Source organism: Bos grunniens, chromosome 11 (assembly GCF_055505025.1).
Source record: "Bos grunniens cultivar Pamir isolate PY7600 chromosome 11, Bosgru_T2T1.0, whole genome shotgun sequence".
NCBI lineage: Eukaryota > Metazoa > Chordata > Mammalia > Artiodactyla > Bovidae > Bos > Bos grunniens.
Genome location: NC_141175.1, coordinates 105,330,940 through 105,355,278, shown reverse-complemented (window position 1 = coordinate 105,355,278; position 24,339 = coordinate 105,330,940). Strand labels below are relative to the sequence as shown.

Here is a 24,339-nt window from a genome sequence, read left to right as displayed (position 1 = left end):
GCGTCCCAAGAGCGAGTGCCTCCGGGAACGTAGCGCCCGGCGTATAGAGTCTGCGCCAGCAGGCCTGCAGAAGCAAGTAAGAGACCACCTACCCGTCAGCGCTGGGCCCGCCCCCTCCGCAACGTGCTTCCGGCATCGAACTAGACGCCCTGCTATTGGCCGTTGTCCCCGTGACGCCACGAGAGCGCGCCCGCCTCCGCTGACGTCTTATTTAGGGGAGCCCCTCGGCTCACCCCCTTGTTAGAACTCTAGGCTGGTAGCTGTCTCACGAGCTCAGTACCTGCGCTCAGGCGCCGGGTGGTCGTGGTCTCGGGCCCGCGAGTCCTATCCCGACAGCGCAGGGCTCCAGGTAGGTTAGATCTGGGCCGGATGGCGGGGCACGCTGGGCCTCAGCCTCCCTCCCGGCCTCCCGGGATGGGCAGGACTGAACGCTGCTGCCCCGCCTCTCCGAGCACTCTGGTGGGGTGGGCGGGCCTTTCTGAGCGCCCACTGAGCTAGGCATACAGGGAAACTGGGAGACCCACGCAGGGGCCCAGACGAGTGAATAGTAGCACGCGATCCCGGGCGCAAACCTTTGTTTCGCAGGCTTATGACGCCCCAGGTCCCAGCCTTTTTGCTTAAGGACCCTTTTACGGAGCTGGATTGAGCTCAGGCACTGTGGCTCATTGATTCCCACAGAAGCAGCGGGGCCACTTTCTGGTACCTTGGCTGGTGACTTCACCTTAAGCCTCAACCCCTCTTCTGTGAAATGAGGCTCTCTGCCTGGAGGGATTGCTATAGAACGAAATGAGAACCTGCAAGGGTCTGTCGCGTGGGAAGGTCAGCCTGTGGTTATCTGGGAGAGCAGGTGACAAGCCCTCTCCCCGAGGCAGTAGCCAGCAGATCAAATTTCCCGGAGCATGGCTGAAGGCTTGCAGGGCGTCCCTGAGCCTCCCGATCTCCTGTTGGAGGTTCCTATTTCTCATCAATACCCCTGGGCTAAAGTGTCCCGTGCTTAACACCCCGAGGACACGAGGACACGTTAACCCAAATCAAGAACTCCAGTGTCACCTGGACCTGGATTCAAGTCCCAGCACTTTACTGTAGATTTTTTATCTGTGAAATGAGACCAACAGACCCTGCCTTCCACAGTTGTCAGGAGAATTAAATCAGACATTGCAGGTAAAGCACTTAAGGTAAGACCTGGCATTCAGTGGGATCGGTTTAATCTTAGTGTGTGAAGTATCTCAGTGCTAACACTGTAGCTTGAACAGCCCTTGCCCGTGGCATGGTTGGTGCTTGTGTAAGGTAGGAGGGTAGGAGGTTTTAAACTCCTGGTTTTCTGGCTAAACTCATCAGCCAGCACAGTGAGCAATCAGAACAAGTGACCTGGATCTAATCAGTCTCTAACTTATCAAGGCAGACCGAATCATCAGAGAACCAGGAGTCTGGGATTACCTCCAAGTGCCTGAGCATAATGCATGCTAAGTCTCTTCAGTTGTATCTGACTCTTTGTGATCCCATGGGCTGTAGCCCACCAGGCTCCTCTGTCCATAGGATTCTCCAGGCAAGAATACTGGAGTGGGTTGCCATGCCTTCCTCCAGGAGATCTTGGTGACTCAGGTATTGAACCCATGTCTCTTTCTTCCCCTGCATTTGCAGACAGGTTCTTTACCGGGTCACCACCATGCCATGCCCCCCTCCAAGGTATTTTCCTGACCCAGGGATTGAACCCGTGTCTCCTACATTCCCTGCATTGGCAGGCAGGTTCTTTACCGGGTTACCACCTGGGAAGCCCAGGCATAAAGGGCTGCTTTTGAAAGCAAGGAGCCATGAAGAGGAGGGACTTTGGGAACAGAGGCCAGACTTAGAAACAAAAAAAGAAGAGAACAGGTTTTGTCTTTGAGTGGAGCCTAGAACTCAAGATGGGACCTGAGCCTTGTTGATACTTTCTCAGTGATTTGAGGAGGGATGGCACCTCCTCCTGAGATGGATAATCACCAAGCTTTCCCAAGTAGAGCAGCTTTCCCTGCTCTGACATTCCTTCTTTCAGCTGAGACTAGCTGAGAGCCTGCTGCGTGGCAGGCACAGTACTAGGCATCACGCACCCAGTAGTGAAAGAGATAGTCATGGCCCAGGGACCCAGAGAGGAGAGGGCCCCTGTCAGGCTTGGCCCCTGAACTCTGCCTGCAGTCTCTCCCCAGGCAGCCTGTACTCTCCCCCATGCATGCGTGCTTATTTGCTCAGTCATATCCAACTCATTGCGACCCCATGGACTGTAGCCTGCCAGGCTCCTCTAGCCATGGGATTTCCCAGGCAAGAATACTGAAGCGGGTTGCCATTTCCTACTCTAGGGGATTTTCCTGACTCAGGAATCAAACCTGTGTCTCTTGCGTCTCCTGCATTGGCAGGCGGATTCTTTACCATAGCACCATCTGGGAAGCCCAAATAGGAGGGTAACAGGATCAAATTGACATTAAAAAAAAATTGCTTCTGTCAGCTTGTCTTTGAGTGGAGCCTGTTTCACCTGCGGTCTCTTGCTCATGGTGGGCCCCCCTTTAATGAATTCCTAGACCTATTCATTTTAGCCTAGCCCACACTTCCTCAAGAAACTCGACAAAGGCAGGGCCCTCAATCTTCCCAGCTGCTGCTGCTAAGTCACTTCAGTCGTGTCCGACTCTGTGCGACCCCATAGACGGCAGCCCACCAGGCTCCCCTATCCCTGGGATTCTCCAGGCAAGAACACTGGAATGGGTTGCCATTTCCTTTGCTAATACGTGAAAGTGAAGTTGCTCAGTCGTGTCTGACTCTAGCTACCCCATGGACTGCAGCCTACCAGGCTTCTCTGTCCATGGGATTTTCCAGGCAAAAGTACTGGAGTGGGGTGCCATTGCCTTTTCCGCAGTCTTCCCAGAAGTGGTCTCAATTGCTGAATCCTACTTGACCACATCAGTTGCTAACATCAGCCTTCCCTGCAGGCAGGACGGCAGGGCTGAGCGCGTCTGACCTGCATGGTTTGCCTCAGCGGTGCCAGGTACAGCCTAAGCTGTGAGGGGCACTGGGTGAAGGAAGACTGGAATCCTGGGGACCTGGCTTAGTGGCTGGCATGCAGGAGTTGCCTCTCTAGAAGTGTTTCATTGTTGTTGATCAGTTGCTAAGTCGTGCCTGACTCTCTGAGACCCCATGAACTGCAGCATGCCAGGCTTCCTGGTCCTTCACTGTCTCAGCGTTTCATTACAGGCCCAGAATTGAGCAAAACATGACCAATACATGGTGAGCAATACACGGTGAAATAACTTAAAATCTGGACCACTTCCCATGCCGTGTGCCGGGAAAAGCTGATGGGGCGAAAAGCCTTGGGCTGCAGCTCGAGAAGCTTTGGGAGCCCCAGCGATGGTCTCAGGCCCTCTGTCCTCAGGACCCACTTTCTCCCCATAGGAGCTGATGCTGGGGTCCAGTGGCAGGAGGTTGCTCACGACTGTGCTGCAGGCGCAGAGGTGGCCCTTTCAGCCCTCCAGAAACATGAGATTGGTGCAGTTCCAGGCACCCCACCTAGCGGGACCCCACCTGGGCCTGGAGTCAGGGAATGGCAGGGGTGTCATCGACCTCAACGCCTTTGAGCCCACACTGCCCAAGACGATGGTGGAGTTCCTGGAGCAGGGAGAAGCCACTCTGTCAGCGGTGAGAAGGTAAGTCAGCAGGCAGCACGACCCTGCCTTAGCTGCCCCGTTCTCCCTCGCTCCTCACCACCCCGTCCCCGCCCTGGGAAACAGAACCTGGGTAATTCTTTTGCAAAGGATCAGGGTAATGCAGGCTTCCTCTCTCTTAGCAAAGAGCCTTAGGAGTCTTGTGTGTCAATAGCCTCAGTTTACAGGGGCCCCAGGGAGGATGACTGGCCTTCCCAAGGCCACATACTTGGTGAGGGGGCAGGATTCTACTCTGCCCCACTGCCTTCCCGAGGGGGCTAAGGCCTGCTTGCTGGAGGGGTTGGCACCTGGGGCCCTAAGAGGACTGAAAAGATGTTCTTAAAGACAGTTCTTGGGTTTGAGTTGGATTAGGTAGGTGCCTCCCTGAACCCAGGAGCCCTATGGTATCTGGTCTAAAGACGCTGACACACAGGAAATTAAAAACTAAGTTAAAAAGCTAAAAACACTCTGAGATGTCATTTTCGCCTGTTAAGCTTATATAAATACGGATGTTTGACAGCACACAGTGTTGGTAACAGTATTTTCCCCCTACTTTCATATTCTTGCAAGATTAGAAACTCCTTCCCTGTCCTTTATTAGAGAATTGGGTGTATCTACTGTGCAGTAATATACAACTGTACAAAAAAGAGGAAGCTAGTAGACTTTATATGGTAAGATCTCTAAAATACATATTTTTTAAAAGATGTATATAACATGCTGTCATTGGCGTAAAAAAGATGGGAGAAGAGTATACACAGAGTGACTGTGAAGATCCATACAGGACACAGCACTTGTCTATGGGGAGGGAGTGGGGTGACTAGGAGAAGGGGTGGAAGACAGAGCTTTCCCTTACCCCCATTTGCACCCTTTGAATTCACTTACATGGAAATTATTATGTATTTCTGTATTATGTTGTTATTTAGTCGCTAAGTAGTATCAGATTTTTTGCGACCCCACAGACTGTAGCTCACCAGGCCCCTCTGTCCATGGGATTTTCAGGCAAGAATACCAGAGTGGGTTGCCATTTCCTTCTCCAGGGGATCTTCCCAACCCAGGGATTGAACCCTCGTCTCCTGCATTGGCAGGTGGATTCTTTACCACTGAGGCACCTGCGAAAGCCCGTATTACCTCATGGGGGATCGGAAATCAACACTGGATGAGCATAAGCAGTGCTCTCATATCAAGGGGCAATAGCTGGGCTTGATTTTCAATGCTGACTCTGATGGTTGATCTAGAAAGTATGTTTTAAAAAGCAAAGCGTGGTAGCAGCTGCAGGATATCCCCAGAAAACCCCTCTCTCCTGTTCTGGTCTTTGCAGAGCACTGGCCACCCAGTTGCCAGTCCTCCCACGGTCAGAGGTGACGTTCCTGGCCCCAGTCACTCGGCCAGACAAGGTGGTGTGCGTGGGCATGAACTATGCAGACCACTGCAGAGAACAGAACGTGCCTGTGCCCAAGGAGCCCATCATCTTCAGCAAGTTCGCCAGCGCGATTGTGGGGCCCTATGACAACATCATCCTTCCGCCTGAGAGCCAGGTGGGTGCCCGCCCTCCAGTCCCCCACCCCGAGTCCCTGGGGCCATCACAGGTGCTCAGCGTCCAGCCTGAGGGAACCACCTGCTGCTCAGTAGCGCATTAAACAGAAACTCCAGGGTGTTATACAGTGATAAGACAGCTCCTGGGGGAGAAAAAGACATTAATTGTTTTCCTGTTTGATTATAAAAGTAATATACTTGCTTTATAGAAAATAAAATATGTAAAGAAATTATAAATTTCATAATTTTCAAAATTACATAAATACATAAAGAAATGAAAAGCTACACATGTCCCCACTGTGCAGGGCTTGCAACATTTGTTTTACTATATATCTTCCCAGAATTTTTTTTCCTTTTGAACTTGTGTTTTGGGGGAATAGCCAATTAACCATGTTGTGATGGTTTCAGGTGAGCAGCAGAGGGACTCAGCCGTACACATACACGTGTCCATTCTCCTGCAAATGCCCCTCCCATCCAGGCTCACATGACATTGGGCAGAGTTCCCTGTGCTGTACAAAAGGTCTGACCTTGGTGGTTATCCATCTTAAATACAGCAGTGTGTACATGTTCATCCCGAACTCCCTAACCATCCCTTCCCCCCGTCCCAGCAACCGTCAATTCATTCTAGCCAGTGAGTCTCTGTTTTGTAATTAAGTTCATTTGTATCACTTCCCTTTATTATTCCACTCATAATCCCTAGGGTTTTTCTGTTTCTGTCTCTTTATACTGCGCATATGCCTACCATTTACTTAAGTTCCCCATCAAGGACATTTTTCATGCCATTAAATATTCTCCCCAATGGTTTTTAGGTCACTGCTTAGTTTTCTCTTGTGTCAGTGGCGATAATTCATTCAATAGTCCTCATATTGCTAAATAGGTTGTTTCCAGTTTTTAGCTTTTATAATGTTGCAGTGAATATCATTATAGAAGAGACTTTGCACATCCATCAATGTGTGGTTATTTCCTTTAAATTAACTCTTAGAATGTGAGTGTCTTTGTCAGAGTATAGGCAGGGTTTCAAAAATTAGCCAGAGTGACCTTCGGCTGCAAAAGCAGTTTACATATCCACCAGCAGTGTATGTACCCGTACTAGTACTTTAAAATTTTTAGTTTAGAAATACTTTGAAAATTATAGAAAAGTTGGGGGAAAAACACGCAGCGACTGCCCAGAGTCTTGACCTGGAGTCACCACGTGCATTTTGCCGTCTTTGCTTTTCTCTCTCTGCCTCCCCGCCCTGCTTTCCCGCTTCTCTGCTGCTTTCCTTCCCTCCTGCCCCACAGCCACACACACTGTTTAAAGGGGGGTTAGTAGAAGGAACTTTACAAAGTAAATTGTAGACGTTGAGCCGGTTCACTCATAATTGCAAGTCATGTAGCAGAGCAGTCCTGCCCCTGGTTTCCTTACCCTCCGGCTCTCCACCCAGGCGCCCCTTCCCAGTAAAGTCTGTTGCTTTGTCAGCAAAAAAGAAAGTTCACTCATAGAAACTTCAGCATACGTCTCCTGGGAATAAGGACAGTGTCCTACATGACCACAATACCATTACCACAGCTAAGAAAGTTAATATTAACCATAGCTAATACATAGTCCAACTGGGAATATTACCCGTTGCCTCCAAAGGTGACTTTTAACTTGGGTCCCGTTTTGATTTTTGGAGTTGGTCCAGGATCAGTCAGGGTCACACATTGTTTTTGGTTGTATCTCTTAGTGCCTTTTGTCTAGAACAGGGATTCACAGACTTTTTCTCAGAGGGCCAGTTAATAGTGAGTGCTCGGCTCTGAGCGCCCAGCAGTGTCTGTAGTGGCAGCTCAGCTTGGCCGCTGCTGTGTGGAAGCAGCCTGGATGGTCCATGGAGGAACATGGCTGTGTCCAGGAAAACGTCATTTACAGGAACACAGACAGCAGACAAGCAAGGATTTGGCCTGTGGGCCTCAGCTTGCTGACCCCTGATCTCAGCAGTTTTTCTCCCTACCCTTTTTTACCTTTCATGACAGACTTTTTGAAGAAATCAGGCACATTGTCTCATAGCGTGTCTCACACTCTGGATTTGTCTGGTCAGTTCGTCATGATTAGATTCAGGTTAAACATTTTTGTAGAGTTCTACACAGCTTAATCTGTTCAGGCTGCTGTAACAAAATACTGTAGAATGGGTGACTTATAAAACAACACTTGAGTTCTTGAAATTCTGGAGGCTGGGAAGTCCAAGATCAGGGCACCAACAGATTATGTGCCTGGTGAGGGCTCCCTTTCTGTCCACAGGTGAGTGTCTCTTCACCGTGTCTTGGGTTATGGAAGTGAGCTCTCTAACACCGCTTTCCTCATGGGGGCTCTGCCCTCGTCACCTAAGCACCTCTCGTGCCCTCACACCTCATGCCCTCACACTGGGGTTTAGGTTTCAGTCTGAGAGCGGGGGATGGGGCAGGACACCGACATTGCTGAGGCAGCAGGCGCGTGCTTGCATCACGTCCAGTGTCGGGTGGTCCTGAAGTTTGATCGCCTAGTTTCCTTGATGCTCACGTGACCTCTCCGTGGTAAGGTGCCTTTCACTGTGGTAACTGGTAAACAGTCTGCAGAAGAGTCACTGAAGCCACATGACTATCTTATTTGCCCCACAAGTTCTCTTCCAGGGATCATCTGGTCACCCTTCCCTGAATCCATTACTGCAGTAAGGGTTAGAAAAAGGTGACTTTTTCTTTCTGTCATGCCTTCTACTTTTATTAGCTGGTATTCTGTGGAGAAACACTGCTTGGCTCTTTGTTTTACCCCTGTCCCGTTATCACTGTAAATTCCTGACTTTTACTTTTATCCAATATGTCATAGTCCATAGTCCATCATGGACATTCTTTCTGATACTCAGAGGATCTGTTTGGTCAGGGGGCGGCTTTCGGATGGCCCCCACCCACAGCACTTTCTGAGCACTTCCTTCCTACGGCGAAGCAGTTCCATGCTTGTCTCCTACTCTCATCACCGACATGGACTTGGCCGTTTCCCGAGGAATCCAGTTCTTTTTTGTGTTCACGGTTGTTACTATTAGAAAAGTCAGTTTGCATGGCTAACTTGTATCTACTATATATTTGCGCTTTGCTGATTATGGAACGGGCTGAGCATGTTTTCCTTTTTGTGGCCCTGTGTATTTATTTTTGTAAACTGCTTATTCAACCTTTGGCCCACATTTATTTTGGCATGTTGATCTTATTTGAGTGAGTTAGTGCATTAAAGCACTTAGAATAGTGTCTGGCAAACAAGTAGGGTTCGCTATTGTTACTCGGTATTTATCCTTTTTTGGAAGTATCAAGAGTGATTTTGGTAAACCCCCCACCCCCACCAGATTGCTCCTCTGCAGTCACTGGAGCCACTCTGCCTGCCTGCAGCGGTGCTGCCTCCACTGCCCCGAGGCTACGGTCCACACGCAACACCTCCCCTGCGGGCCCTCCCCTAGGGTTGTGGTCTTCCACACACGGCCCGGCAGCCACCCCACCGTTCAGAGGCCTGGCCCCGTGGCAGGAGCCCCTTAGTGGAATAACGGGGCCCGGAGCCAGGCAGCTTACTGCCCTTTCCCGCCCCACAGGAGGTGGACTGGGAAGTGGAGCTGGCCGTGGTCATCGGAAAGAGAGGCAAGTACATCAAGGTGAGGGAGAGAGGGCCGGCTATCCTGGCACTGCGAAGTGGTTGGCATCTACCCGCTCCTGACACTGCCTTGCCCCTCACCCACCACCACCTCTGGCTACCTCCAGCCACTAACATGGGATCAAGGCTTTGAGACCCTTTGTGATAGGGCTTGGTGTCACCATGAGCTAACCTCCAATCTGGCCAAATCCCCTGCCCCCAACAGGCTACAGATGCCATGGCCCATGTGGCTGGCTTCACTGTGGCACACGACGTGAGTGCCCGTGACTGGCAGATGAGACGCAATGGAAAGCAGTGGTTGCTGGGGAAAACCTTTGACACCTTCTGCCCTCTGGGCCCTGCCTTGGTGACCAAGGACAGCGTGGCAGGTAGGTCTCTGACGGCCCGCTGGGCAGCTTCTCTCCTTCCTCCTGCATAGATATGTCAGCGAAGCCACTTTCCAGTAGGGGAGTGAGGGGCGTGGCCCGCCGAGGGCCCGTCCCCAGCTGCCCTTTCGTTGACGGTTGGATTAGAGCAGATCTCTCCACTGGCCTCCCTCCCGGTCCCCACTGTAGAGGCCTACAGCAGCAGAGGCGGTGACTGTGCACTCAGGACGTGAATTACAGGGTAGGGCTCTCTCCTGACGGCTGGGTCAGGCTTCCTCTGGCTGCCACCATCTGGGAGAGTCCTTACGTTGGAAGGAAGCAGAGATGGCCTTGGAGCATCACAGAGAACAGCTGTTCCCGAGTCCCCGGCCCTTTCTTTAGTGAAGGAGATGGGAGCTAACCCCCAGGGCCTCACCCAGCCACCGTGTAGCCTGGTGGCAGCAGCTTCAAGCAGCAAGGGCACAGTGGGAGCCTGGAGAAAAGACGGGGGTGAAGAGGACAGCACAGCCCCGGGCAGGAGTTGTCTGTGTAATTCAGCCTCACGGCGCCCTGGGTAGTCAGTCATCAGTGAAAGTACACTGTGCTCCTGGGGGCGCGCTTGTGAATGTGTGAAACACCAGGAAGTTAGGACGAAAGTGCTGGTTACCCAGGACACATTTACAGGTCAGCCATCAGGTGCAGGAGTCTTCACTACTGCTCAGGCTGTTACCCTGTGGCTTTATATCACCTAGTCAGCCTCTGCTGCAGATAGAATCTGTTTTTTAAGGCAAAACCCAGCCACTGTTCTCAGCCCCTGGAGTCTGGAACACCCCCTCATTAACCCACCCAGTGACCACTGGTGGGCGCTCTGCTGGGTGGTGGGCACAGGGAGGCCTGGGCAGGCCAGAGTCCACACAGACTCCAGGGTGGGGAGCCAGCAGACAAGCCTCTGCCTGGCAAGTTACAAGGCCACCTGTGCTCTCGTTTCCTGGTTGTCAGGAGGGGGTTGGGGGTCGGAAGGGAGAATCCCAAATATGTCGTTTTTGCGTTTCAGACCCACACAACCTAAAGATCTGCTGCCGAGTGAATGGGGAAGTGATGCAGAGCAGCAATACCAACCAGATGGTGTTTAAGACAGAAGAGCTGATAGCCTGGGTCTCCCAGTAAGTGGGGCGGAGCCTGGCCCCAACCACCACCTGGGGGCTTTACCCCCCATGCCAGGCTGTGGCACCCCAGCCCCTGACCTCACCTGGCCCTTCTGCCTCTAGGTTCGTCACTCTTTACCCAGGGGACATCATCCTGACCGGGACGCCCCCAGGTGTGGGTGTGTTCAGGAAGCCTCCTGTCTTCCTCAAGGTAGGTTGGCTGAGTGAGGAAAGGCAGAGGCCTGGTGGCGTTGGCTCAGACTATGTGCAGACATGTGCACGCCACACTCAGGCCTGACAGCCTCATGGCCCACTCTATTGCAGAAAGGCGATGAAGTCCAGTGTGAGATTGAAGAACTGGGTGTCATCATCAACAAGGTGGTGTGATGCCTTCTGCTGCAAGCAGAAGGGGCATTTGTTCCCACGGAGCCCAACATGGCAAGAGGCCCGGTGCCAGCCCCTTCGAGACTTCTCTTCAGGTAGAGGGAGAGGAGATGGTGCTCACCTCCTCAATAAACTTCTTTTTATCTTCCTTTAGGATGTGTTTCCAGGAGTGAGAGGGCATTCCCACCCAGTGGGGAAGGAGAGCAGATACATACACATGATCACACCAGAGAAACAGTGCTGAGCCTGGGCACAGGGGACTCATCCAGTCCTCTAGTTTATTGCAGCAAAAGATGCAGAAAACAAGGCATAGTCAAACCGCAAAAATTTGACAGTCCAGCTAATAAGTCTTCTGCCTCAGGGCAGGCTGCGGTCCAGGGCTGAAAAGTCTCGACATGGGCTCCTCCCCACCGTTCTAGCTACAGATGAACTGCCGGATGAACTGTCCCAGCTTTTCCTGGCTATCCCGGCTGGCGAAGGCAGGGGACAGGTGGAGCATGGGGCCTGTGGGGCCGGGCGTCTGCTGCAGCACCTGAGCCGCAGAGAAGGGCTCTGAGTGCTCACATGGGCGCTGGGCCCCTCCCCTGGAAAACTGACCCCCTAAGCCTTAGTGTCTGAGGTCAAATGCTGCCTCTCAAACATCCTGATACCCCACCTGGGAGCAGGATGAGCCAGTGGTCAGGGAGACAGAGGAGCAGGAAAACTGTCCTACCTTCCCCAGCTACTGTCTGCACGCCTGCTCTTGGGAAACCCTGGGTAAATCCCCGAGTGGGTACAGCCAGCTCCCCTCAGCAGCTCTGTCAGGGTATGGGGGTGGGAGGCAGGGGGACAGGAGGATGGAGAGACTGGCCCCTCTCACCCCCAAGTCTCTGAAGGTCCAGATGGCACTGATGGCAAGATTTGGGTCCGCACACTCTGGATGAAAGAGAAGTGAAGGCTGTAGGTGGCGACAGTCCCCTGGCACAGCTTCTCTTCTCTTTAAAGAGGGAACAACCCAAGGAGAGGACTCAAGCTGGACCCAAAGGCCTCTACACTGCAGCCAGTACTCCTGACCTTGGGCTTTCATTGCCCACTAGGGGGCAGCAGCCAGCAGCCTGCCTCCCGGGGCCTGGGCTGGCTGCTGGGACTCACCGAAGAGCCCTTCCTCCTGGGCTGTGGCCCGTAAGAACTGGAACAACTGCTCCGTGTAGCCGGACTCTGTGAGGGAGAGAGTCTGAGACCTGGGCCCCACGCAGGCAGAGCTCACCCCGCACCGTATTCGGCCTCTCCTTAGGATGGCACGGTGTGCGGGCCTCACCCGTATCCGGGAGCCGTCCTCGGTGGAGGAAGGCGGCAGCCTGCGCAAAAGCCTTCAGCACTGGGCTGAGCAGGCGGCAGAGGAAGAGAAAGAAGTCGGGGCAGCGCGACTGCTGGCTGAGCTGTAAGGGGACAGGCCAGGGTGAGGGCGGCTCCCACCGCCTCCCCCGCCCTCCCCAGCGGCGCCCCACGCACCCTGAAGTAGCGGCCCTCCGCCTCCTCGAAGTCGTCGCTGTCGCTGTCGGTGAAGTCCCCGCTCAGTTTCCACAGCAGTCTCGCACTCAAACGCTGCCTCCCTGTGTCACAGGCTGGCTGGGAGCCCGGGGTCTGAGGGCCGGGAGAACCACGGGGCCCTGTCAGGCTGGCCAAGGGCCAGTCTCGAGGCCCCCCAACGGGGTACATGGCCATCCAGATGCCGGGAGGTGAAACCAGACGCAGACCTGGGGGGCCGAGGAGGATGCCCCAGGCCACGCCAGACGGTGACAGCTGCTGAGAGGACAGGAGCACCTACCACAGGGGCCACAGCCCCTGTGGACAAGAGATGTGGAGGGCAGGGGGTCTGCAGAAGCCCCCAGAGGTGCGCCTGTCAAGTTCTGCCAGTACAGGCACGCACGGGTCCAGTGCAGGCGTGGTGACACCCCAAGGTGGAGTGTGGCGGCGGCAGGACCCAGGCGTCTATTCAGCTGGGGCCGGGGCTGCCCTCCCCCACCCCCACACAGGGCAGAGGAGCCGGGCTCCAGGCAGGGCCTTCTGTCTGCAGCCCCCTTCCTACCTCCTCAGCCACGAGGAGCCCACACTGGATGAGACGGTCCAGCACCTCCTGACAGTAGCAGTAGCAAGACTGGCAGGGCTGAGGGGCGACAGGCACCAGTGTGAGCTCAGGCAAGCCTGACCAGACCTGCTGCCACAGGGCTGGGGCAGGCGGGGAGGCCTGACCTGCAGCAGCAGCAGGTCCTGTGGCAGCAAGTGTAGCAGCAGCAGGATCTGGCAGTACAGCTCCTTCTGGCTCAGCAGCTCGACGCCCTGCAGTTCCCAGGGGCCCTCGGGCGGCACCCTGCCTGCCAGCAGCCCTCGCACAGCACAGGCTGGGGGAGGAGGCGGCGGACATGAGGAGGCGTGCAGTGCCCCTCACCCTTACGTGTTCCACCCACCGCAAGCCCTGGGGACTCACCACCCACAGCCTCGCTCAGGAAAGTGGGCAGCAGCTCGGCGCTCAGGCGTGCCAGGGACGTGAGGCCTGGGCCAGGGCGCGGAACCACCAGCAAGTCCCCCTGCTGGATGCGCAGCAGGGCCACGTGTGGCCGCAGCAGGCTCAGCGTGTGCTGCACCAGGCACCGCAGCTGCCCCGAGAAGCCCACGTCAAAGCCACGCAGCAGTGTCTCCTCTGTCAGCCAGGAGAACTCCCCCAGGAGCTGCGACAGGAACACGCCCTGGGTGGGCAGAGGGGGACTGAGCCAAGGGCCGGGGCTCCTCCCCTGGGCCCTTAGCACCCTGGGCCCTACCTTCTGGTGCTTGAACAGCAGCAGCGTCGCCATGATGGCCGTGCTCATCACCGCGGAGCTCGCCACGCTGGCTGGAGCCAGAGGTTGGGGATGCTGGTCAGGGCCGAGGCCCAGCAGCCCTGTCCCTGTCACTGGGCAAGTCTTCCCAGCCAAGAACACACGTCCCTGCCAGCAGCCACATACACACTCCCACACAACTCCACCCTGGGAAGGGCACAGCAGGCCTGGTCCCTGCATGCCACTCTCCCTGGTGGAGAATTGACATCAAATATATGCTGCAACCCAGGCTGGGAGCTCCGAGACCCTCCCTGCCTCCTGTAGGCCTGTGCTGTGCTTAGTCGCTCAGTCATGTCTCTTTGCAACCCCATGGTGCTACCCACGAACCCACAGTCTCTGCCACGGCAGACACACTTGAGAAGATGGTAACTATGCTGTTAAAAGCCCCCTCTGTTCCAGGTACCTGTTAAGCCCCTGACATACATTATTCAGTTCAGCGAATGTCACCTCAAAGTGCAGTGGGCCGGGCAGCTGCTTGCTTGTGTGCTCTGACCTAGTGGCTCATGTTCCCCCTGGCTGCCCCCTCCTCAGGGGCAAAGACAGGGACAGGCTCCACTCTTCATGTGCCCCAAGTGGGCCCACAGGAGGGGGCAGGTGCAGAAACCCACCTGGAACGGAGGGCCCTGACCCACTGGCCAACTTGGAGAACACAATGCTCAGGAGCCTCCCCCAGAGGCCAGACCGAGGGCCCCTCACCATTCAGGACGTGCCAGCTCAGCCTCCTGACCAACAGCTGGTCCTCCTCCCTGAGGGCCAGAAGGGGTCCGGTCACAGGTGTCCACTCCTGCTCCTTCTCAGTGTCGGGGACAGCCGTACTAGAATAGAGACATAGGCCACAGGATGAGGGGACCAAGCGTACAGACAACCACGGGGCACCCAGAGCTTTCCAAATACAAAGGTGAGGGTGTTTCCCGTCCCTGCAAGAGCGGGCCCGTGTACCCTTAGTGCTTTCCAGGCTGGTGTGCCATAACCCACACCCAACTTACAGGCGGGGTGGGGGGCACCTGGATGGTTTGAGATGACAAAGATTAGCTGGTGAGGGAAGGCTGGGGCTGCTGATGTGTCTGTGGTCAGGAGAGGAGGGGGTGCCAGCTCACACTCAGCCGGGGTCTGAGAGCTGCCTTCCTTGCCCAAAACCCTCATACTCCTCTGCCCTTACCACTGGCCCAGCACGATGGGCTGCAGCAGCTGCTCCAGGGTCTGCCTGCTGCCCCAGCAGCTTCTGGCATTGATGATGTATTCCTGCCCAGGACAAGGCTGTCAGGTGGTCTGCCCTGGCCCACCTGGAAGCCTACATACAGCCCATCTGAAGTATGCCAGGCTGTCCTTGCAGTGGCCTGAGGGCCAGGCTGCCAGAAGCCCTAGAATGGACCACAGGTATGCCCAGCCTTGCCCAACAGGGCTCACACCTGCAGGGAGAAGGGCTGGGCCAAATGCACACGGACACAGACTCGGCGGCCACAGCCCCAGCGTCGCAGGCTCCGCAGAACAGCCAGAGCACCTGTCCACAGCCCCAGTGGGGCCAAGGCCTGCAGGGAGGAGGAAGGCAATGAGGGAGCCGGCTTGCCTGGGGCATGCTTTCTGCTCTACTTCATCTTAGGCTCAACCTGGCACATGACCATGACCTCTCCAGGCTTGTTCTTGTCTGTGAAACAGGAGAAATCCTTCCCTAGCAAGGTCTTTTGGGAATGAAATGAGAAGATGACTGTTACAGCCTTGGTGGGTGCCACAGGATAATGACCATAGGGGTAGAATTGCTTTGCACTCCCCCCTGAACCCCAGCCCCGAGGGGCCTCAGTCACAGGATACAAAACTGTGCCTCCTCTCTGGAGATGGTATCCACTTGGGGACCCAGGGCAGGAAGGTCTTACGTGGCATGTATCATGGGGTGCCTCTGGAACCAGGTCATAGGTGACAGCCACCGGCACAAGCAGAGTGTCTGGGACGATGCCTGCCTGGACCCCCTGCACCACCAGGCCCAGCCAGGACAGGCCCAGGGCTGACAGCCGAGGCCCCCGAACCCCAGGGGGCTCCTCCAGGAAGATGAGCAGGGGCTGCCTGCTGGCCAGCAGCTGCTCCACAGTCTGCAAGTGGGTGGAGGGAGGCAGGTGTCAAAACCAGAACAGCTAAGGCCCCTGTTCCCTTGCCTGGCCCCATAAACCACCACTGGGGGCACAGCACTCACCGCATGGACCACAGCCCTTGCAAGAACCCCCTCAGGGCTGTCCGGGGAGAGGTTGGCCTCTGGGGGCAGAAAAAGCCCCCCAAGTTTCTTCAGCAGAGCTCTGTGGGGCACAGGGCAGAGGTGGTAAGGTGCTCAGGAGATGGGACCAAGCAGGAGGCTAGTGAGAGCCGTGGCCCCCTCAGGGCCAGCCTGGGTCCTGCCTCAACACCCTGAGGCCAGGCATGGCCCTAGAGCCCACAGCTGACCCTCCATCTGAGCCCCACAGGCTGGGCTGCACAATATGCTGAGAGCAGAGGGGCCAGGAAGAGACCCTCTGGGGAGCTGATGCTGGCAACACCACCTCCCTCCCCCACACCTCTATCCCAGTCTGGGGACCTCGCCGCTGTACATCCAAGGGCACAAGCCTTTTACCTGAGGAGGGGGGAACAGGTGCGGGGGTCCCAAGCCACACGGAGCACGCCCACGCCCTGGGAGAGCAGCACAAAGGGCAGCAGGATGCCATCCAGGACTGACTTGTGGGTAGAGAGGAAGACGAGCGGCGAGCCCTGCTCCAGGGAGAGCCAGAGGGAAGTGCCAAGCCACACCCCCGCCCTGAAGATGCAGGCAGCCGAAACCTAGCACCTCCAGACCCAGGGCAGTCCCAGAGGGAGGGAGGGTTCGGCTGAGCAGGCTTTCTGAGCACATTTCCCAAAAGCGGAGGAGCTCTGTCAACAACTTTTAAGGTAATGCATTGACGTAATGGTTGTTAAGACATGATGAAAAGCCGTTAGAGGAAGCCTCTAGGGAGCAGGACCGTGAGACACGAAGACAAGGTCATCAAAGAGCAGTGCATTTTTCCCACCCAGCTGACAGGGCTGGTCCCGACTTAGGGCTTGGCCTAGCCTCTGCTCCTGTCCCCACCATCCCACCCCATCCCCATCCCAGTGAAGGCGGGCCTTACTGCCTGGGAGGCCTTCTGGACCATCTTCATCTGGCCCCTGTACAGCTGCACGTTCAGGAAGAGGCAGTTCAGGAACCGCAGCAGTGCCCAGCTAAACAGCCTGCAGAGCAGTGCCCAGTCTGAGGTATGGGCCGCCCAGAACTCCTCTAAAGCAGGCACTACTACTGTCCTCATTTTACAGAAAAGGAAAGTGAGGTTCAGACTGGTTGCAGAAGCTGCTGGGTAGGAGAGAAAGCTAAGAAGTGGGGGTGCTGGGACTGGAAGGTGGGCCTGACAGCAGAGCACACACCTGCAAGGTGCTGATACTCCCCTAGGAAGACGTCATGGGCCACTGCCTCAGAGCACGTCTGTGCCCCCATGCATCCCAAAGGAGATCAGAGAGCCAAGACTCTCTCCAGGCATAACCAGCCTTGTCTTTGCAAACTGCTGAGGCAAGTGGACTAAAAGGGAGGGGTTAGTGATGTAAGAAGGAGAGGGGACAACGAAGGGGCAAAGTCTGGGGAGGGGACGTCCAGAGCCTGATGAGAGGACTGGCTTTAAGCGGGAGAGGGGCATAGATGCAGGCAGCATGGAGACACGGAGGACACGTGGCATGTCCTCATCAGATGGCTCCTGTTTCTCCACGAGGTGCGATCAGGACACAGCGCGCGAGTCAGAGAAGCAGCAGTCCAGATCAGAGCCTTGGAGAGCGCGCTGTGCCCCTCTGAGACTCACACTTAAAAAGGAAGCACATCTACCCGCTGTGCGTCTCTCCAGGGACATTCGGCTGCTTCGATGCAGAGAAGGCAGGTGGCTAGGTTTAAACACAACTGGGTTGTGCCCAGTGACTCCCTCCCAAGGACACTTCTGTCACCCGGGGCCCTGGAATCTAAGCTAGGCCTGGAGGGCAGGAAAGACAGGAGGTGGGCTGATGGCTGGTGTAAGGTGCTCAGGTCAAGGAACTGGAAGTCGTGACAAAGCCAAAGAATGGTCACGTGGAAGGCTGGTCACAGGTCACCAACAACCCCTACTTCCTGTTCCTGTTCACTTGACCCTTCAGCACTTTCAGGACGGCTGAGCCTCGCATGTGCTGCCCTGTACCCTTTTCCCTCAGTGACTCACTCCTCCCTGGCTCTAAGTATCGCCTATGTGCTAAAGATCTGCAAATGCACATTCCTGGTCTCAACCTGTTTTCTGTGCTCCGAATTCATATATTAATATATAAGCAGCTGCCTCAGTGTCTCCACCACTATGTCAGGTGTCAGAAAACTTTTATGTCCAAAACACCTTTTGTGGGCCAAACTCACCCCCCCCCAAGCCTGCCTCCTCCCCTCCAACCACACCGCCAGGCGCTCAGCCAGATGCCCAGCCCCCCTGCAGCGCCCCCTTTCCCTCCACTGGCCCCATTCCAACCCTCCTCTACATCAGTGAGTCCTGTTCATTTCACTTTGGTTTCTCCATCCATTTTCCCAAGTTCTACTGCCATCCCCACCCCCCATCATCTCACCTAGACTAACAAACCAGCCTCCCCAGAGGACCTGTTCTCTATTCTTGACCTCAATTAACCTTGCTGTCACTCTCTGTCTAAAACCTTTCCATTGGTTTTCATTGCACTTAGAAATCAAATCCAAACATCTTGTATACCGCTCTGCATATCTGCTCCCTTCTACTTCTCGATTTTGTTTCCAACAACTCACTCCCTCACTTGCCAGCTTCCAACCACATCAGCTTCTTGAACAAACCTGGCCTTTTCCTGCAGCCACAGCTCATGCTGTTCCCTCTGGGAGAACTGCTCCCTGACATCCTCACTTCCCTGAGGCTGGCTCAATTCCCCCTTCTGTCCCTGGCTTACAGGTCTCTTCCCCGCCTTCAGGTTTTCTCAGTCCTAGCCCTTGTTCTGTCCTTCTTGCAAGCATGTGCCACCTCCACTTCCCCAGAGGCTTGCTCTGCATCTAAGAGGAGCTGCACCCTGTGCAGGACATGTGTGGAAGGAAGCAGGTGGTGACAGTGGTGGGTATGTGTGAGTGAGTGGGCAGGCCTACAGATGGGGACCCCGGTCTCCTCTCTCCACCGGAGCCTGACCTGGGGGAAGGTGGAGGGGCAGAGGAGGCACTGAAGTCCAGGTCACAACCAGGCATTCCTGAGATGATCCCCCTAAGCCCCCACCCTCTCAGGACAGATACACACAGGCCAGCAGTGGTGAGAACACGGACTGGAATCTGGGAGCTGGCTCAGATCAAAGCCCCTCCCCCTTCCCCAACTGGTCCCCTGAAGGAGCCAGCTGTGTTCAAAATTCTTAGTGTCCAGATCAGGGCTCTTCCAGGCTGTCTGGTAAATACACCACCCAGCTCCCCCAGGAGGGGAGTCTAGTCTTTCCCCAAGCCCAGCCAATGCTCTCTCCCTAAGAGCAGAGGCCCCAGCTCAGGGCGCCCTTCAGCAGAGTTACCTGAGCAGGAAGGGGCGGGGCGGGGCCTGGATGTGGCCCAAGATGCGCTGTACCTCTTTCCTCACGTGGCTGGGCACCTGGCCTTCCCCAGCCCCTCCCGGGGCCCTCCCTGAGATGACATTCTGCACCCTGTGGTGGAGGGCAGGGGAGGTGGTGGTTGCAGTATAGGGCTGAAGCAGGCCTAAGGTCACTTCCCTCAGCCCCGTAGTCCCCAGGGCACAGCCTCCAGCCTTCACCCTCCCTCTTTAAAAAAGGGTCCCTGACCAAGCTAACACTCTCGAAACCAGTCCTTTCAACCAGCCCCGCCTAGAGCCTTTGTCATCCCTTTAAGGATCCCAGAAGTACCAACCAGATCCCAGTCCCTGCCTCCTCACCCAGTGCTTTCCATGATCTTCTGTGAGGCATCCTGGCAGGGTGGTATGTGCTGCTCCAGTGACCACAAGAAATAGCAGAGCCTCCGAACCAGCCAGCCCCGAAACCTGGGCACAGCCCCCAGAACAGGGGGTAGATGTCTCAGAGGCCCCCACCCCAACTAGGGCCCACAGAGGGTATTCCATCAGGAAGGGATCACATCCTAGTCCTGTGGACTGGGAACACCTGAGCTTGGCTTATGGAGCAGGAAGAGGAAGCACCTGCCCACCTGTGGCCCATTCCTATCCCCTCTCCCCAGGGAACAGGGTACAGGTTCGGGGCTTGAAAGCTCACAAAAGGAGCTGAGGGAAACTCCAAGCCTGCCTGTCCTCACCTGTGGGTCTGGAGCAGAGGGCACAGTCCATTCTTGTCCCATCAAAAGAAGAAAATGATAACACAAAGCAGGGCCCCAGCAGCCCTGTACCCAAGGGCCCTACGCACCACCCGGCACCACCCCCAGCTCGGACTACCTGGTGTTCTCCTCCTTCACCAGGATCACATTGCAGAAGCCGAGGTCCATTATGCTTCTGTGGAAGAGGGACTCCTGCCGGAAAGGGGTAGAGAGCATGTGCTTGGGGGCGGCCTTTGCAAACCGGCAAAGGAAAGCTCCTGCTCTGTCTTCTGCAGTCTTTCCCTGATGGGCTCTACAGTCTACCGAGAGATGGATTATAGCACTGCAGTTCCCAAAAGATGTCTGACCTCAGATCCTGAAGTTCACTTAGGAGAGAGGGCTCCATGGTCAAAAGGAAAGGGCTGCATCCTCTACAGAATCACCCTCTTGGAGAGTAGCATATCATCTCTGAGAAGTTCTCTCACCAACAGCAGGGAACATGTAGCCTGGATCTCCACAAGAACCCTGAGTCCCACCAGCCCCAGCACGGACCTACAAAGGCCCCAGGCATGTGCCGAGTGCTCGCCGACTCTGAGTGGACAGTGTCTCCAGGCCCTCCGCTCTGAGTGCAGGCATGCTCAGACCCCAGCCCTCTGGCCTCTCAGATCCCTCTGTACCTCCCCACCCAACTCTCCCAGGCCTGGGAGCCAGAAGCCAGGAGCAGGCCCAAACCACCAACCAACAAGCACTAGTGCACCCACTCCCCTGAGACAACAGGCTAGGGAAGGGCTGGGCTTGAAGACATGAAGGAAACTGTTTCCCGGGGCTGCGGCAGCTGTGGCTCCCAGAACCAAGCTTCCCAAGGTAGGGCCTGGCTTGACCGTCACTCACCCAGCTCTTAGGGGTACAGGTCTGGCAGCAGCGACCCACAAAGGGGCGGTATTTCCCCAAGAATGGGGTGACAGCCTCCAGCTTCATCCCAAAGCCTGAGGACCACAGGCTGGTCTGGAAAAGGGCCACAGGGAGAGATGAGGGGACTCAAAAGTCCTTGACAGAGGGAGGTGGGCTCCAGGAGTGAGGGCACAGGACGGGAGGCAGGAGGGTAGAGGGTGTTCTGGGAATGGGAATGCTACCTCCTGACCATCCTGGCTGCTTTTCTTCTGGGTTTGGAGTCTGGTTTCTGCCATGGTGTTCATGGGGGTCTACAGCATCTGGGAACCAGCCACCTCTGCGCCCCTCCTCTCTCTCCAGAAGAACCTGACCTGGGAAGAGGAAACAGGATGGAGGAGGTACTGGAATCTGGGCCACAACCAGAGGTTACTGGAGTGACCCCCACTCCCCCACCCCAAAACAGACAGACAGCATGCAAGCCAGCAGTCATTTGATCCAGGGCTGGAATCTGGGGGCTGGCTCAGATCAAAGCCTTTCCCCTCAATACCCAACCGATCCCACCAAGAAGCCAACTATCCTCAAAAGATCTCACAGTGTCCAGATCAGGGCTACCTCAGGCTAGCACTCAGAAAATGGGTTGTCTCATCGTCGATATCCACTCTGCCTTCTCACAGCACAGATGGGGCTGTATTAGAGACTCTGACACTTTTTGTGCACTAGGAAGGAACAAGCCTGGACTGGCAGGAAGGAGGCATTAGGCTGCCAAATAGGAACAGGACCACTGTCCCGAGGCCACCACGGCCTGCTCAGCACCAGAAGACAGCCCCTTTCCCCTCAATCATTACAAGAATGAGGGCTGAGGGTACTGGATGGGTGATCGTTCTCTGGGTCAGAACTCAAAGAAATGCCACACAGACCTGTCCCCAAGGAATGGTCTTCTGGTTGGGGATAAGACACTTTTCCACAACTGGTATCCTTTCACACAGCACTCTCTATGGAAGATCCCACTTGGTATTGCCTCGGCCTCCTCCTTTCTACCACAGTATAACATCCATCTTCCATAAGACAGCACCAAACCCCTCCTAGTCCAGAAACTGGGCCCTAAAAACCCTTCTCCCCTGATCTCTCTCCATGTCCCTGATGGATAGGCTGATCCAATTATTGCTACCATCTCTACCCTCACTACACAGTTCCTACTCCTACCTGGGAATGCATTCTCCCTTCCCATCACCTCCCCAAATTCTAAGTCCACGGCTCTAAGTCCATGATGCTTCTGCATCACCTTCCAGGTTTTTCCTCCCTTCCTTGGTTCCCCCAGCCCAAGCCTGCCAGGAAAGAAGCCTCCTCCAGAGTTAGCCCATATCATCTGAAAGTATCCTGAAGGCAAGAGCTACAATGCACTCATCTTCGTATGCCCAGCCTTCTGCCCTGCCCAGAGGGGGGACCCAGGAGATGCTAGTTAACTGACTGTAACTTCGTCTCCCAGAATTCCTCTGCATCTCTCCTCTTCTCCTCAGTTAGCAGTTTAGAACCACAAGACCAAGTGGTACCAGGATCACAATTCCCCAGTGAACAGCTCTGCTAGACTCATCTGGAACGTACCTCCTCCTTTGAAAATGTTCTCCCAGCCCAATTCACTAACACTTGGCACAGGAAGTCCCCAAGACCAGGCTCCAGTCTGTGGAGTCCTGCCTGCTTGGCAAGGAGGGTGTCTTCACCCCAGCTTCAGAACACCCCCACTCTCCAACCTAAACCCCCTAGATCTGGGCTAATGCTACAGGGACAGAGGAAGGGAAGGATATGTTAAGGCAAGGCAAGGGATAACTCCCAGTCACCAACCAAGTCAGCTACTCAGCTCACACAATCCAGGGCTCAGTTTGGGGATAGATCTTTCTAGCACCCCAGCCCCCCAAATGGGGACTTCTCTGTCAGTCTGCAACTCCCCGCCTGGACACCCCTCCCCGCAGGACCCCAACAGCAGAGGCGGCAAACTGGCCACTAGAGGGCCAAATGCAGTTCACAGATGTACTTTCTTTGGCCCTGCAGTCTTCTACAACTTGGCGGATTAACCTCAACGTTTAAAACTAGAGAGCTTGTCAATCATAAATCAATTAAAAATAAATAAACACTTTTTAAAAGCCAGAGAGCTTGTTACTTTAAAACAACAACAACAAAACAAAGAAAGAAAGAAAAGAAAACAAAACAAAACCCGCGTCTCCAGCGGCTGTTGTTAAAAAAAAAAACAAACACAAACCAGCGACCTGGCGTCTCTGGCACGCACCCCACAGGGCCTCGGCTGGCCAGAGCCCAGCGCCACTGTCCCCATGCCCCTCGCCCGGCCGCACGCGCCCTCCCGTCCACCACCACTTCAGGCACACCTGACGCCCGGCCCCTGTGCGCATCTGAGTTTGCGTCCCTGATCAAAAGATCTCATCCAAACCCGTTCCCCTGCCTGGTATGCCTGTTCCCTACAAAGAACATGCTGAACACGACCTCTTCACCCTGCATCCCGCACCTGGAGTTGGAGGAGAAGGGACTCAACTCAGCCCCTCGCAGACCCACAGCGAGCGTCCCCCGAGCTGCCCTTAGACGGAAGGAAGGGGTCCTGCCACACTGGTTCTGCGTCCAGGGTGACGAGAAGCGGAGGACCACACTTAGCTAGGCTCTCTGAGGGGCTGCCCTTTAGACCACGTACCCCACAGTGGGCGCACAGGGCCGGCCCCCTGTCCAACCCTCACCAATCCCCAAAAAGGCCTTCCGGGTTGGCACCCAAAGCGGGAAGGCCCCTGAGCGGTCCTGAGCCTGGCCCGACCCAGCCCAGCCCGGGAGCAACTCCCTCGAATCCTACCTCACACCCGGCGCCAACTCCCGCCAAAGTAGCAGCCGGAAGTGCACGCCGGCAGCCTCTGCGCGCCGTCTGAAAGGCACCTCTGAGAGCCAATTGGAAAGCGCGCAGGGGCCGAAGCCCCGCCCCTGGCGCCCTGCCGCGACGCACGCTGCGTGGCCTCGCGGCCCTGAATATGGGTGGGCGGAGCTGCTTGTGTGGGTTAGGGTGTGGGGTTGTCTGGCCGTGGAGTGTTCAGTTCAGTTCAGTTCAGTCGCTCAGTCGTGTCCGACTCTTTGCGACCCCATGAATCGCAGCATGCCAGGCCTCCCTGTCCATCACCAACTCCCGGAGTTCACTCAGACTCACGTCCATCGAGTCAGTGATGCCATCCAGCCATCTCATCCTCTGTCGTCCCCTTCTCCTCCTGCCCCCAATCCCTCCCAGCATCAGAGTCTTTTCCAGTGAGTCAACTCTTCGCATCAGGTGGCCAAAGTACTGGAGTTTCAGCTTTAGCATCGTTCCTTCCAAAGAACACCCAGGGCTGATCTCCTTTAGAATGGACTGGTTGGATCTCCTTGCAGTCCAAGGGACTCTCAAGAGTCTTCTCCAACACCACAGTTCAAAAGCATCAATTCTTCGGCGCTCAGCTTTCTTCACAGTCCAACTCTCACATCCATACATGACCACTGGAAACACCATAGCCTTGAGTAGACGGACTTTTGTTGGCAAAGTAATGTCTCTGCTTTTGAATATGCTGTCTAGGTTAGTCATAACTTTC

The 24,339-nt window shown here is 55.5% G+C and overlaps 2 protein-coding genes across 13 annotated transcripts; one reads left to right on the top strand and one right to left on the bottom strand.

Moving 5' to 3' along the window:
• Positions 1-172: 172 nt before the first annotated feature.
• On the top strand, positions 173-10,844 carry LOC147363778 (oxaloacetate tautomerase FAHD2A, mitochondrial). 7 transcript variants are annotated; one of them, XR_015137425.1, is made up of 9 exons: positions 173-349; positions 1,537-1,602; positions 3,418-3,668; positions 4,984-5,200; positions 8,765-8,810; positions 9,029-9,191; positions 10,222-10,330; positions 10,436-10,523; positions 10,637-10,844. XR_015137425.1 is itself a non-coding variant. In XM_086328224.1 (9 exons), exons 3-9 carry the CDS (start codon positions 3,424-3,426, stop codon positions 10,697-10,699), a joined length of 945 nt encoding a protein of 314 aa, XP_086184350.1. In that variant the 5' UTR covers positions 173-349; positions 1,537-1,602; positions 3,418-3,423; the 3' UTR covers positions 10,700-10,844. The 7 variants fall into 7 exon arrangements, 6 of the variants coding, with proteins under 6 accessions (XP_086184350.1, XP_086184354.1, XP_086184351.1 ...); XM_086328224.1 differs by having other exon boundaries at positions 8,765-8,824; XM_086328228.1 differs by lacking the exon at positions 1,537-1,602 and adding an exon at positions 1,132-1,175.
• A 93-nt stretch (positions 10,845-10,937) lies between these two features.
• Positions 10,938-23,628, bottom strand: LOC147363777 (glycerol-3-phosphate acyltransferase 2, mitochondrial). Of its 6 annotated transcripts, none has more exons than XM_086328222.1 (22): positions 23,250-23,628; positions 20,977-21,105; positions 20,735-20,848; positions 19,983-20,056; positions 19,476-19,580; positions 19,102-19,230; positions 16,677-16,776; positions 16,148-16,281; positions 15,737-15,836; positions 15,423-15,635; positions 14,961-15,080; positions 14,711-14,793; positions 14,248-14,366; positions 13,495-13,565; positions 13,164-13,422; positions 12,929-13,077; positions 12,765-12,842; positions 12,188-12,319; positions 11,994-12,114; positions 11,828-11,893; positions 11,556-11,611; positions 10,938-11,228 (listed from the first exon to the last, which is right to left on the bottom strand). In XM_086328222.1, the coding sequence occupies exons 2-22, from the start codon at positions 21,037-21,039 to the stop codon at positions 11,112-11,114; spliced, it is 2,403 nt and encodes an 800-aa protein (XP_086184348.1). In that variant the 5' UTR covers positions 21,040-21,105; positions 23,250-23,628; the 3' UTR covers positions 10,938-11,111. The 6 variants fall into 6 exon arrangements, with proteins under 6 accessions (XP_086184348.1, XP_086184347.1, XP_086184344.1 ...); XM_086328221.1 differs by having other exon boundaries at positions 23,583-23,628; XM_086328218.1 differs by having other exon boundaries at positions 13,164-13,565; positions 23,583-23,628.
• Positions 23,629-24,339: the final 711 nt, after the last annotated feature.

Excerpts from the sequence above, each read along its gene's own strand:
- LOC147363778 (XM_086328223.1), top strand. The coding sequence starts at position 3,424 with ATGCTGGGGTCCAGTGGCAGGAGGTTGCTCACGACTGTGCTGCAGGCG. Across the intron at positions 5,201-8,764 it reads TCCTTCCGCCTGAGAGCCAG|GAGGTGGACTGGGAAGTGGA; the intron begins GTGGGTGCCCGC and ends CCCGCCCCACAG. Across the intron at positions 8,825-9,028 it reads AGAGAGGCAAGTACATCAAG|GCTACAGATGCCATGGCCCA; the intron begins GTGAGGGAGAGA and ends TGCCCCCAACAG.
- LOC147363777 (XM_086328217.1), bottom strand. The coding sequence starts at position 21,039 with ATGAACACCATGGCAGAAACCAGACTCCAAACCCAGAAGAAAAGCAGC. Across the intron at positions 19,231-19,475 it reads AAGATCATGGAAAGCACTGG|GGTGCAGAATGTCATCTCAG; the intron begins GTGAGGAGGCAG and ends CCTCCACCACAG. Across the intron at positions 14,794-14,960 it reads CCCAGCCCTTCTCCCTGCAG|GAATACATCATCAATGCCAG; the intron begins GTGTGAGCCCTG and ends TGTCCTGGGCAG.